This window comes from Nelumbo nucifera, chromosome 4, assembly GCF_055504915.1.
Source record: "Nelumbo nucifera cultivar China Antique chromosome 4, China Antique-T2T, whole genome shotgun sequence".
NCBI lineage: Eukaryota > Viridiplantae > Streptophyta > Magnoliopsida > Proteales > Nelumbonaceae > Nelumbo > Nelumbo nucifera.
Window position 1 is genome coordinate 2,871,807 of NC_142652.1, and position 15,063 is coordinate 2,886,869.

General features: G+C 38.0%; 1 protein-coding gene and 1 pseudogene across 2 annotated transcripts; both read left to right on the forward strand.

Annotated features, from left to right (window-relative positions):
• The first annotated feature begins 2,313 nt into the window (after window positions 1–2,313).
• LOC104591849 (Pentatricopeptide repeat (PPR) superfamily protein) lies at window positions 2,314–7,081 on the forward strand. Of its 2 annotated transcripts, XM_088903634.1 has the most exons (4): window positions 2,314–6,056; window positions 6,212–6,274; window positions 6,574–6,637; window positions 6,807–7,081. In XM_088903634.1, the coding sequence occupies exon 1, from the start codon at window positions 2,802–2,804 to the stop codon at window positions 5,256–5,258; it is 2,457 nt and encodes an 818-aa protein (XP_088759760.1). In that variant the 5' UTR covers window positions 2,314–2,801; the 3' UTR covers window positions 5,259–6,056; window positions 6,212–6,274; window positions 6,574–6,637; window positions 6,807–7,081. The 2 variants fall into 2 exon arrangements, with proteins under 2 accessions (XP_088759760.1, XP_088759759.1); XM_088903633.1 differs by having other exon boundaries at window positions 6,212–6,637.
• A 4,759-nt stretch (window positions 7,082–11,840) lies between these two features.
• LOC104591848 (putative isoaspartyl peptidase/L-asparaginase 2 pseudogene) lies at window positions 11,841–13,455 on the forward strand (annotated as a pseudogene).
• Window positions 13,456–15,063: the final 1,608 nt, after the last annotated feature.

Genomic DNA, 15,063 nt, shown 5'->3' on the forward strand with positions numbered 1-15,063 from the left:
TTGAAATCGCCAAGTTAAGTCTCTTGGCCTCTGCAATGGATATAAAGTTGTGAGTGGCCCTGGTATCAACTAGGGCCTTGGTTGGCCTTCTGCCAAGGCGTATGTCAACATACCTTAGCCCTCTTTTGGCTGAGGCGGGAGGTTTAGATGTAGCCCCTTTTGCATTGAAGAGTTGAAGGGCGCCCACTCTCGGGGCCTGTGTACTTCGCTCCCCATCACACTGTTCATCATCACTAAGTTTGGCAATGAGAACGTTCATCTTCTCTCGCTTTGGGCAATACTTCGTCAAATGCTCCTCTCCACATATGTAGCAAGTGGGAGAACAGCTTGGTCTCCCCGTGTATCTGTTGTTGTAGGAACTTCGATCTCCCTATGGCTGCTTTCTTTTCTGGAACTCAAGTGGCCGGTTGTAGGGCTTCTTTTCTGGAGGGGAGCTTGGTTGCTTATCCCCCCCACTCAAATTTGAGGTACGTGAGCTAGAAGGCTTGATGGCTTCCTCATCTCATTCAACTGCTCGGCCACTGCCATGGTGGTAGCAAGGTCTTGGGTGCCATGACGTTGAAGTTCTAGCTCCACCCATGGTTGTAACCCGTCATGAAGTTGAATAACAAGTCCTTATCAGACATGTTCACTGATCTCCAAGGCAAGGGCTGAAAACTCCTTGACGTAGTTGTGTAGGGAGTCATCGTGCTTGAGAGACTTCATGTTATGGCAAGCAAAGTACTCCATGTTCTCTGGATAGAATTGTCTCTTCAACTCTCGCTTGAAATCGACCCATGTATTTACAGTGCACGTACCTCATTCTATGTCAATGCTCCTTCTACACCACCACAACATAGCAACATCAGTCAAATACATAACCATTGTGCGTACCTAAGCCATTTGATCATCAATGTTGGCAATGTCTCTCTTCATAATTGCACACTCCACCTTAAGTTCATCTAACTGGGCTTGGAGGCTGGCGGAAACACACAAGGTTGTCTTCATGGCAACCCATTCTCCTCTTATCTCATCTAATTGGGCCTGGATGGCCGTTGGGGAGGACATGGCCCTCCTCCACGTTGCCCACTCACTTATCATTCCATTGAGTTGGGCCTGGAAGTTGTCGAGCTTGTCTTGAATGTCGGAGTGGGATGAGCTTCCTTCTTGTTGGCAGGCAGTGCTGTAGACTTCCTTAAGGGTTTTGTTGAGCACGTCACGGACCTCATTGACAATACCACTCATGTGGCCTTCCACCTCTACCACTGCACTCTCGATGGCTTCAACATTTTGGTGGAGCTCGTCCACTCGATCACGCATCTTGCCTACAGTGGCTTCAGAATGTAGTATGTGTAGGTCAATGGCTACATGCTTATCAGTGGATCTCTCGCGTTTGCTTGCCTTTGATGTTTGGGTCATCGATGCTTTATCTTTGACGATGTCGTCGGCGAGTGCATTGTCAATCTTGCAGGATGGGGAGAGTCCATGCTCGATATCCTCTATGATGTCCTTATTGTTCTTAATGGTGTTGCTTGCATCACGGGTCAATCGACTTGTAATGATCTCTTGCTTTGATACCAACTGTCACGAGGCTAATCGATGAGGTCCCGTGCAATGCTCAATGGGGTCAAGTAAGCCTATGAAAGAAAGTCATAACACATAAAAGGCAATAAAAAAGGCACACGAATTAATAAAAAGACACTTTGTATTACAATGAATGGCAAGCACAAGCACACAATTTTGTATCGAGGGGACTTCGTACTTAACCTTTACATAGTCTTAGCACCACTCAACTATCTACCTCCCCTCAAAAAGTAGCTTAAGCTTTTGATGCTATAATAAAATATTACATTAAAATATTGAAAAATCATACTTGTAATTACAATAATACCATTGGCATCTCCTCTACTAAACTAATGTTGCACCACCTAAGACCAATGTTCAAAGTATTGATACGATATGCAAATCGACAGTATCATATCGGTACTTAGAAACGGCCAAAACTCTATTTTTTTTAGTTTTTTTTTAAATTTTGGATTCTTGGGAAGCTAAAAATATGTTTTTTATTATAAAAGTTGAGATTCCGAAATATCTAGAAACAAACATTTCGGGGCGTATCGTATCGATACTTTAAACCATGCCCAAGACACACTTAGACGGCACTAGGATGGCAAAACGCGGGCACGGTGAAAGCACAGTATCATATCGGTACTTAGAAACGGCCAAAACTCTATTTTTTTAGTTTTTTTTTTTAATTTTGGATTTTTGGGAAGCTAAAAATATGTTTTCTATTATAAAAGTTGAGATTCCGAAATATCTAGAAACAAACATTTTGGGGCGTATCGTATCGATACTTTAAACCATGCCCAAGACACACTTAGACGGCACTAGGATGGCAAAACGCGGGCACGGTGAAAGCACTCGATGGCGCGGAAAAAGGTCACTTGTGGCATCAGCCTCAGCCCTACCAAACGAGCACTAGCATCTAGTGGTGTGGCCGGTTGGCAGCTGTGTAATGCAAAATGCAGTTCGATACGTCATGAAGGGCGCAGCACGGTTGGTGAAAAAAACACAATGCTCCTGATCTAAGGTCTATGATGCATTTACCAGAAAATGATGCACGTGGTACTGTGGTAGAGAGAGGGGGAACACTAGAGTTGCGAGTTTGGGACTAATCGACTCTGGAGTTGAGACAGAGCCCAGAGGATGAGAGGATGGTCTAGTCGATCGGTGGAAGCAACCCGTAACTATTTCCCTCGCTTCAAGCCTTCAATAACCGACTCTCCTCCCATTAACTGTTAAACCCCGTCTTTGGTCTTTCCATGAAACCATTCCGAACTAATTTCTTGCACTCCCTCAGTTATGTTAGAGCTTCTCTTACGGGTCAGTTGATAGTCACTGTCAGAAAGTATGTGGTAGACGCCCATATGATTAAGACCGGCTTCAATCCTAGCATTTGCCGCTCTAATTACCTCATGGAAGATTGTCTCAAAAGAGGTCATCTTCTAAAGGCGCGCCAATTGTTTGATCAGATGCCTCAAAGAAATGTAATCTCAACGAATACATTGATCTCAGGTTACGTAAAATCGGGCAATCTTTCAGTGGCAAGAGAGCTTTTTGATTCTATGGTGGACCGAAATATGGTTACTTGGACAATTTTGATTGGCGGATATTCACAGTGTAATCAAATTCAAGAAGCTTTTAAACTTTTCTCAGAAATGCAGAGGTCTGGGATACACCCAGATCATGTTACCTTCACTAGTCTCTTATCAGCATGCATTGGCCCTGAGACAACATACCAAATAGTTCAAGTTCACGCTTATGTATTTAAATTGGGCTATGACTCCAATCTTCTTGTCTGCAACACTATGATCAATTCTTATTGCAAATCCAATTGCATTGATTTAGCTTGTGAGCTCTTCAATGCGATGTCTGAAAGAGACTGTGTCACATTTAATGCAATGATTACCGGGTACTCAAAAGATGGGCTAAACGAACAAGCAATGGATCTATTCTTAAAAATGCATAGTTCAGGGTTGAAGCCCTCTGACTTCACCTTTGCAGCAATTCTATCTGCTAGTATTGGATTAGGCGACTTGGCTCTTGGCCAACAGGTTCATGCTTTGGTTTTTAAGACCAAATTTATTTATAATGTGTTTGTAGGCAATGCATTGCTAGATTTTTACTCAAAACATAACTGTGTGGTTGATGCCAAGAAACTATTTGATGAAATGCCAGAATTAGATGGTATTTCTTATAATGTGATAATTACAGCCTATGCATGGAATGGGCAACTTAAAAAATCCCTGGATATGTTTCGGGAATTGCAGTCAACTGGATTCAACCGAAAACAGTTTCCTTTTGCTACTGTATTAAGCATTGCTGCAACTCTACAGGATCTGGAAATGGGACGGCAAATCCATGCTCAAACAATTGTAACATCTGCAGTTGAATCTGAAATTCTGGTCAGGAATTCTCTAATTGATATGTATGCCAAATGTGGTAGCTTTGAGGAAGCAGAGTTGATTTTTGCAAATCTAGCCCCAAAGAACACTGTTTCATGGACAGCCATGCTCTCGGCTTATGTTCAGAAAGGACTTTATGAGGAATCGCTCAAACTGTTTCCCATGATGCTTAGAGCCAATATTACTGCCGACCAAGCAACTTTTGCTATCACCTTAAAAGCTGCTGCTAACTTGGCTTCACTTGGACTAGGGAAGCAGTTGCATTCATATATAATCAAATTTGGATTCATATCAAATGTTTTTGCTGGAAGTGCACTTCTAGATATGTATGCGAAATGCGGATGCATAAAAGATGCAAGTGAAATCTTTGACGAGATGCCAGATCGCAATCTGGTCTCTTGGAATGCCATGATCTCAGCTTATGCTCAGAATGGCAATAGTGAGGCCCCAATTAGGTTATTCAATGAGATGGTCCAATCAGGTCTTCAACCTGATTCTGTAAGCTTCCTTAGTGTCCTAGCTGCATGCAGCCACCGTGGGCTTGTTGAAGAAGGATTGCATTACTTTGATTCCATGACTCAAATTTATAAACTCGACCCTAAAAGAGAACATTATGCTTGTATTCTTGACATCCTGGGTCGAAATGGCAAGTTTGATGAACTGGAGAAATTGATGGCACAAATGCCTTTTGAGCTTGATGAGATTACCTTGTCATCAATTCTGAATTCATGCAGGATCCATGGAAATCTAGAACTAGCACAGAAAGTAGCTAATCAGCTGTTTAATATGGAGCTCAGGGATGCAGCTCCTTATGTTGTTATGTCAAATATTTATGCAGCAGCTGGTCAGTGGGATGATGTTGGGAAAGTGAAGAAGTCAATGAAGGACCGAAGGGTTAAGAAAGTTCCAGCTTATAGTTGGGTTGAGATCAAACAGAAGATTCACATGTTCTCATCAAATGACAGGACCCACCCACAAATGGATGTGATCAGGAGAAAACTTGAAATGTTGTTTGAGCTGATGGAAAAGGAAGGGTACAGAGCAGATATAAGCTGTGCTCTTCACAATGTTAAAGATGAGCTCAAAGTTGAGTCTCTTATGTATCACAGTGAGCGCTTGGCCATTGCCTTTGCCTTGATCAATACACCAGAAGGATCACCAATACGAGTGATGAAGAATTTGCGAGCTTGTGCAGACTGTCATGCCGCAATCAAGGTGATTTCAAAAATTGTAGGGAGGGAGATTATAGTTAGAGATTCAAGCAGGTTCCATCATTTCAGAGATGGTCTCTGCTCCTGTGGAGATTACTGGTAAGTTTGCTGACAAAAAAGAAAGGGAATTTGTATGGCTTTCTTTCTCTGTCAACAGATGACAGGCAAGGGACCTCAGGCATATCAAGACTTGCTTTAGAAACAGCCTCTTGAAAAATCTACTGCCTGATGAAATCTGTTCTTCTCTATATCAAAGACAAATATTTATTGGGAGGCAGTGCGGCTGGATGTTATGAGAGGGTTCAATGACTTTCATGGTAATGCCTCACTTGAAAGAAGCCTCAACACAACTTTTATTTCTTTAATTCCAAAAGTTGAAGGTGCAGTAGATATCAAAGACTTTAGGACAACAAGTCTTCTGAATTGTTTGTACAAAATTTTGGCCAAGGTATTAGCTTAAAGGCTCAAGAAGGTGCTGGGAAGTGTTATCTTTGATCAGCGGTCTTCGTCCCTGGGAGATATTGGACAGTGTTCTAGTGACAAATGAGTTAATTGACTCAAGGAAGAGGAAGAAACAGAAGGTATTCTTTGTATAATTGACCTCGAAAAGGTGTATGGTCATGTCAATTGGAGATGCCTAGACGTTGTTGTTGTGTTAGAGAAGATGAACTTTGGGAAAAAATTGAGAAATTGGGTAAAACTTTGTGTCTCCTCTCCATAGTTCTTTGTTCTCATTAATGGGCAGTTCACTGGTTTCTGCAAGTGTTCAAGGGGCATACACCAAGGTGACCCCCTCTCCCTTCTTCTGTTTATCTGTTTGATGGAGGTGCTTATCCAATTTATAAAGAGAATTGGAGCTGGTGGCCAATGGGAAGGTTTTGAAATTCCCCTAGATGGTGAGGTGTGCCAATCTTACAGTTTTCTGATGACACATTGTTTTTCTTGGATGGTTCTGCTCAGTTGGAATCTCTTTTGGGGTTGTACACATATTGCCAAATCATAACCGAACCATTTACCAATTTCTTTTCCTATTTTGATTAGTAGTGTTTCTTGCAGGATCTTTTGTCCAGATTTATTTCCTACCTTTGCTCAATTTTCCTCTGGTTCAAGCACTACCAGGTTCACTACCCCCCCCCCCCCCCCCCCAATGGAACGTTTCTGCTTCCTTTAAGTGACAATTTTGCATTATAAATTTATGTCTTTTATTTTTTCACAGTTCTATTCTAATAATTTCACTAACCTGAGTTCAGCATCCATTCTGCCAATGGAACATTTTCTTACCAGATTTACAGGTTACATACCCCCTCCCCCCAACAAAAGAGAAAAAAAGACCTTTACAAGACCATAAATCATCTACCTTAAACCCTCAAAATCAATTTTGGTGCTTTTATTTAAATCTTGTACTTTCATTGTTATAGGTTTCTGGTGGGAGGTGTAAACAAATATAGAGGCAAGTTCATTTTTTGTGGTAGTGCTCAACATGTAAGGACTCAAATCCATGTGATCTTCTTTTGATTTTCTTTCAATATTTCCCAGATTTATTGCAAATGCTTGGGTGTCTTGACTCAAATTCAGTTTATACCTACTCTACCCAAACCCACTGTTTCAATTTTGATGTTTATATTTCATCTTATGTTTTCATTGTCTACAGATTTCTGGTGGGAAGGGTGAACAAACATAAACCCAAGTCCAATTTTTTGAGGTATTGCTCAGCAGGTAAGGACTAAAATTCATGTTTTACTTGATTGATTTTCTTTCAGATTTTGCTACATTTACTGCAAGTGCCCGAGTGTCCTTGCTCAAATCTATTTGGGATACACTCATATTGTAAATTAAGTATTACAATGTTGAATGCTTCTGGGTTATATTTCTAGTGTATGATTGCGATCATTTTATCAATATAATTTTATGGATTTCCATTGGATATGGCTTTTGAAGTCTACAGGGTTTTACTGAATCTGTTTTTTCTTTCCTAATATCTTCAGTCATTTTGCACCCATCACCTTATGTTTTATCTTAAAAAGAAGGTAACCTACTACCCTGGATGATAGACCATGAATACTGTTACAAATGTCATTTTGAAAATGTACATTGGGCATATTGAAAAAGATAGTTTTGCCCATTTCCCTTGTGATAAGAAATCAATCATTTCTTTAGTCTCTATTTCTCATGAGAATGACTGACCAAGTAATATTGCAAATCAAAATGAGCGTGTGTAAGAGGATGAATGTCTGATGCTGCGCAAAATATAGGAAGACGGCTCCAAAGCATGTAAAGAAAACTACTCAAGCCCTCCTAATCTTGGTTGAATTAGCATATCTGAAATTGGGTTATATATATATAGTGACCCAACCACTAAGGCATGCTTCTTAAAGATTGGCATCTCTTAGTAATACTTTTTGACCATTTATGCTGACTTAAAAGAATTCAACTGTTTAGAACTCGGTCTTGTGCACTGGGGAGACCTTTCCTGTATATCGTATTCCTGAGATTGTTACTCCAACGAGACCGCCTTGGTATGGTGTTCATGAGACCGTTACTCTGCAAGCTCCTCCTTAGTCAGATCCCACTCTGTCATGGGAGATCATGTTTTGTGATCCCGTGAACTCCACCATAAAGTCCTTTGCAGACTCATTTTCTTGTAGAACCAAGGTTCCTGCAAGGCCTTTGTCTCGTAATATCGCTATCACTTGATGCTCTCAGTCAATGCCTCACTTCCAATCCACAATAATATATCCACCCTCTCACAGTTTGATCTTTTGTTGTCTTTACCAAAAAACACGTATTGGTAACCTTGTTTATTTTTGGCAAGATAGGAAAAATTTCATAGACAGTGTATAAGATAATTTTGATTAAAAACACTTGTTTTAAACTTACCTTAATTTTTAAAGTTTATTTATTTTTTTGCTACCATGGTACCGAAACACCCCCGCATGGATTAGGATTTCGGATTATACTGTCAGGGTTATATTGGAAGACAATGTCACTCTAATGAAGTTGGATAAAATACATGTCATGCTAGCCATGACAATTAAAAGCATGTGCCCTCTAAGAACATTGTAATACTTATACCCATGAGATGAATAAACACCAGCATATAGGAAAAGAAAAAAATATTATAATGGTTAAAGTTGTAATAAACATCTGCAAATGCATGGTGCATTATAGGAAGGCTACATGTTCTACATGCTTAACAGCTACAGGATATGTACACAATGAGAGATTCATAAGACCACCAAGTAATGGAGATCTTTGTAAAGAAACTTCATATTATTAAACACTTGAACTACTACTGCATTGTCAACAGGAAACAGGCTATCTGTTGAAGTGATCTTTTGATATGGAATGTCTCTGAAATGTTATTTTGTTTAATTATAGCCAAGAGGTATTTCAAATTTTTTTTTGATAAATAAGAGGTATTTCAAAATTATGCACAATTGAAGTAATAATCATCATCCACTGTTTATTTCATTTTAAAATATCTAAACAAAATCAGTATGCACTGTTTATTCACATAAATACAGGTTGCATCAAGATTGCTTAATCTTGACTAGACATAGGCATCCTGAAAACATACAGTTGAGTCATGCACAACTAGCACCTTCAAAGTCCTAAACACCATGCTTTGACTATCAAAAGAATGAAATAATTCAGAAATAAGGATCAAACCCTCAACTAGTGTAGTTACTTTTGTTTGTTTGTTTTTTTTGGGGGGGTAAGTAGACTGCACTCCACCTCAGAATTCTGAATTCCATTGCATACCTTCAAAATTTCAAACACCTCCACCCTAAACACCAATACCCGCCCATGTATTGGCATCAATTTCGAGCTGGCACCGACCACAACTTTACAGTGGAGTGAAGGATTCTGGGGTTGGACTGAACAGTAAAAACCCCTTTTTTTCTTCCTCTTCTTTTTCTCTTGGTGGAGGAGGTTAGAAGAAGAAACTACCTAAACTCTAAACAGCACTAATAATATTAACATAAATAATAATTTATATTAATAAATGTAATTAACAGCCTTTCAATTAATTAATTGATTACATAGAGCTAATTAATTATGCTTAAATTATAAATGACCGGATTTAATACAAATTATTACGATAATTAATTATAGTAAAATTATTATTTAATTCATTACAGTTAAATTATTACTGTTAATAATTAGTTATTTATTTAATTATGGTAATAAATGACTGTGATTAATTACTGCTAATTACTTTAAATACATAAATGACTTTAAATCTTTGTTAATTTAGTATAAATGCTGTTAAACTAATATATATTATAAATTGCTATTTTTTTAATTACAATATGGTCAATTAACACTGATTATTATAAAGTAAAATAATAGTTATTATAATTAAATTATTGTAACTTTAAAAACTCATTTAATAGTAATTCTATAAATAAATTACTAATTTCTTTTGGTATAAATTACTATTAAATTACTGTAAATGTTGCTGTTAAATTAATTTAAATGCTATCAAATTATAAATGGCATATAAATTAATATAAATGATGTTAAATTACTATAAATTGATAATTTTTTCAATTACTTAGATGGTGTTCCCCTCCCAAATTTTCTCCAAAACTATCTTTCCCACCTAAAATTCCTCCTAAAACACCTCTTAATCTATATTACATGCCCAATAAACCGTCTAAAAACCAAAAACGTGGTTAAGACTGTTTGGTTCCGTAGGCGTTTATTGAAAAAGCGCCACCACATCAGCGCCACATAGGCATTGGTGTTTATTGTGCATGAAACCACTGTTTGGTTTCAATTTTTATCAAATAAACACTAAAAAACATAAACGCTTGGATGTATGTGCATGAGGCATTTGGAAAACGTCAAATCCTTGTTTCCCCCAATGCACCAGCATTTCTTAAAATGAAATGCTTATGCGGCATACTTTATGGGTGTTAATCTGAGGTGAAAAGTATGAATTGTTTAAAGTTATGCTCAACCAAATAGAAAAAGTAAGAAACGATGTTTAAAGTAAAGTTTTCCAAATAAGCGTTTAAAGCAATAAATACCCCAAGATAAACACCCACGGAACCAAACACATAATAAATTAATTAGTTAAATTAATATGGGTAGTTAAATTAATTTGTGAAATGTTTTTAATATTTTCAATAATTACTGATATTATTCAATATTATTCAATAAATATCAACACCTAAACTATAATTTTTCATAATTTTGGTAAATTGAAAATTTTAATTACTAAAAATTACTTGCTGAAAATTATTGATTTTGGTAGTTTAATTTCAGAAAATTTTGAAAATTAATTATTGAAATCAATAATTACTAAAAATTAATATTTAATTAACATTATTAATAATTAAAAATTTAATAATTAAAAATTATTGGTAATGTTTCATTGGAAAATTTATTTCAATAAATATAAATTTATTTTTTTTACATTTTCAGTCATTTTTTTAGCAATGAGTTAGTTATAGATATTTTCAGTAATTTTGGCCAATTTATTAATATTTAATTATATTATTAGATAATAATTAAAATTTTCAGTGGAAAATTAACTTCAATAAATATAATGTTTTTTATGTTGTCAGTAATTTTAATATCTACTATAATTTTTGAGCAATAATTAGTGACTTTGGTAATTTAATTACTAAAAATTACTGATTTTGATAATTTAATTTAATGAAAGTTAAATTATAAAACTTCCAACTATCCAAATAAATAATTGGAAAATTTTAATTACCATAATTATTGGAACTATATTTATGGGTTTAAGGGGGTGTTATGGGTTTGGGGGATGACTCCCCAGGTAGGAACGGCGGCAATGGATGGATTTAGAGCGGGGATAATACTCCCTGTCTCGATCCCTAGTTTTAAATTAATCCTTGTCTCTGACCCCAATCCCCATTGGGAAAATTTTAGCCTACATTCCTGGTCCTCGATGGAGACTGGTTCCCCATTGGGGACCTGAATCCCCAAATTTTTTAATTAAATGTTTGTTTTTAGAAAGATATTTACTTAAAATAAAGGAAAAATTAAAATGCAAATAATATTTTAAATATATAATCGGGGTCGGGCGGGGTGTTGACTTCACTCCCCGTCCCCAATCGAGTATTCCTATTAATCCTATCCCCACCTTGTCCCTACTAAGGTAGTCTCCATCCCCACCCCCGCTTGGTGGAGGAGGCTAGGTACTCGGTGAGGATGGGGAAAATTGCCATCCCTACCCCCAAGTTGTGTAGCCCCATAGAGCAATAAGTTTTAAGCCCAATAAGCCCTAACATGATAACATCTTTTTCTCGTGCACCACACGAGGGCCTGCTAGTGTATGTATAAGATTTTGTTTATTTTCTTATAATTTTTATCATATTTTATGTTTGAAATGGTAAATTTGATAAATGATCTATAAACAATATTATTTAAAATGTTTAATTTATTAACATATAAATAGTTTAGTATTTTTTGTCATTTTTATCAAGGCTATGTTATCAAAATTTAAATGTTAAGTTATTATTTAAATAAATAAATATAGTTTTCAATATAGTTGGGTTTATTAGGTTAGACCCGGCTATTAACTAGGACAGTTCAAGCCTATTGTTTTGTCCTAATTAATAATCGATTCAAAGACTAGGACCACCCTGTCCTAGGGGTGATCATTTCAGCCTGCCCCGAAAATTTTGGGCTTGGGCCTGGGTTTTGTGTTCAGACCCAGCCCAGCCCGCATATATTTAAACTTACACATTTTGTGTATAATGTATGCATATGTATACATGTTATTTTACATTGTATTATATGTTATATATATATATATATATAAATATTATAACATGACATGTATAATTTATATTATATGTAATATTTTATATTATATAATGTATAAAATAAGTTTATATGCATGTTATGTCATTTAATATATAGATATGTAATGTTTTATATATGAGTGGCATTGGCCCGGAATCAGGCCCGGCTCGACCCAGGCCCGTATAGAACTGGGTTAGGGCTTATGTTTTAGGCCCGGAACCCCGGGCCAGGCTTGGGCCTAAGCTATAGCCCTTATCATAAGTTCAAAGCCCAGCCCGGCCACGATCACCGTCCCGACCCAAATCCAACTTGTTGACAGCCCTAATTGTTTAAAAGGAATAAAAGGATAGACCATGTATCTTTTTAGGGAAAATTCCCGATAGGTACCCTATACTTTAGGCTGAGTGCCAAATTAGTACCCGAACTTTCATTTTGTGACAATCTAGTACCTATCGTTAATAACCGGCAGTTATGTATATCATGTGACTTCATGTGTCATTTAAGACTTTTGAAAATGTCAAAATTACCCTTAAATACTTTTCTATCATCTTCTTTCTCAAGAGAAGCAAACAGCTGCTTCAAGCTCTAGCAAACCTCCAAGCACCGGACAGCAAGCATTTTCCACTGGGTTCTCTAATCCAACATGCACCAACCTGCCAAGAACATCCAGTTTCAGCGCGTTGGCAACGTCTGGAATGATTCGACGCTTGGCAACGTTAACACCGTCTTTGGTTATGCCGCAGTTTGATTACAGGATTCCAGCCTTAGGTCTGGAAACGTGTAGCACTGGTGCAGGCAACGTTAACACCGTCTTTGGTTATGCCACAGTTCGATTACAGGATTCCAGCCTTGGGTCTGGAAACGTGTAGCGCCGGTGCAGGCACGGTGGAGAACGCGTTGCAAATGAATGGACTCCCAATCAGCATATACGCACCCGAGACGGTGGGTTGTGCGGTGGTGGACGGGCAGGGGCGATGTGCAGCAGCCACTTCTATGGGGGTATCATGAACAAGTCCGGCCGCATCGGTGATTCCCCCTTGATAGGTGCAGGGACCTATGCCTGTGATATCTGCGCTGTGTCATGCACTGGAGAGGGCGAGGCCATTATACGTGCCACTCTGGCCAGATATGTAGCGGCTGTGATGGAGTACAAAGGCCTGGAGTTCCAAGACGCGGTGGATTATGTGATCAAGAAAAGGCTGGACGAGGGAAAAAGCGAGGATGATCGCAGTCTCCAGAAATGGGGAGGTGGCTTACGGGTTCAAGGTCAACACTACGGGAATGTTTAGGGGGTGTGCCACCGAGGATGGGTTTATGGAAGTTGGTATTTGGGAGTAGTTTTTCTTCTTTTCTTCTTTTTGTTTTTTATTAGGAAGTTGGATGCAGACGAGTGTTAAAAATGTAAAACACTCCTTCCTACGTGTTCTTGATAGCCTATTCTATCATATCCCTCCGTGGCACCGTCTTTGCCTACTTGTAATACTTTCCGCCCTATGTGATGATCTCTTGTAATACTTTGCCCTCTGTGGTGCCTTTTCCGAGGAATGATCCGTTTTTCAAGGGGCTATACGTTTCCAGACCTAAAGCAAGCATTTTCCACTGGAATGATCCGACACGCTTGGCAACGTTAACTGACCATCCAAGGAAGATGTCGGCGATGATGCACAGTGGAGGCTGGCGTCTTGCTGTGTGATGGTGGAGACAAGGTTGTGGAAGGAAGGCTCAAGGGTTTGTGAGGCACAGAAGAGCAGTAGAGTTTGCTGGGCGATGATGCACAGTAGAGTTTTCTCCTGTTTTCGGAAGAGCAGAAGAAATTCCAGTGCAGTGCAGTATCCCAAAGAACAACAACAAAAAGGTAATGGTGTGTGAGAAGAACCAAGCAGAAGTGCTTGAAACGGTTTCTCCGTCAAAGAGAAGAAGCTAGACGATGAATAGGCGGCACTGCTGGTCTAGTTTTATGGGATGTTTGATAAAGAAAATTAAATGACACTTGAAAGGCATTTTTGTCTTTTTACATACCACTTAACAACTGGTTAACGTCAGGTACTAAATCATCGTAAAATGAAAATTCAGATACTAGATTATCACATTTTAAAGTTCAAATACTAAATTAGCACTCAACCTAAAATATAGGGTAACTATCGGAAATTTTCTCATATTTTTACAATATCTTTTTGTATGATAACGGTTAAAATTTGGGTACAATGTAAGTGTATCCCATTTGAATCCTGCACGTTCTAAGTCCGAAGTGACACGGGCTAAATGGGTTGGGCAGGGAAGTGATTGGGCTGCATGAGTCCAGTGTTGTTACTCAAATCTCAAAATGGACCATTCAACGGAAAGACCCGATAAATTTGGGCCACGTATATTCTTTGAATTTCTCTTCAAATATCAACATTTTTTTTTTTGAAAATCAAATATCAACGGTTCAAATATGGAGTGCATCCGATTAAATCCTGTAGAGTGTAAAACCTTGCAGGGTGTTGTTACGTGTTATAAAGGGATTGCAATCATCTCCACTCGTTAAGAAAAAAAATTTGATCCGTATAGAGTTTGCTGCTCAAGCACTTTTCACATCAATCTCATAATCAATGTTTTTGAATCGCCGTTCATTTGGACAATTGGACCGTTTGGCCCATGAAGCATTTAGGCAATCGGTTCCGTTTTACCTCAAACTGACCTAGATAGTCAAATCATCAACCTCGATCTGTTCAATGGTTTTTGACCTTTTTTAATTTTAATTATTGTTTTTTATTTTTTATTTTTATTTTTTGTTAGAATGGGCTGTCCATTCGAATCGGGCAGTTGAACCATCAACCCAGAAACTAGTGGCCATAACGACTTCGATTCCGGTTCTGGGTCATTTTTTAAAACATTGGTCATATACATTCCAATCACACATCAAGAACATCTCCCGTACTTGTGTGTTTTTATTCATGGGAGATGATCCCAATATATGGTGGGATGTGTTGTGAGTGTGAAGTGCACTAATTGGTTATTGGATAAGGACCTCTTGTTTTAGGGTTTGAAAGAATATCTATAGCGAAATTTGTTTTAGCCAGGTGGACACTATTTACAATCTTGGCTTTTGTGTTAGCTTTTATATGTTTGGTTCCATGGAC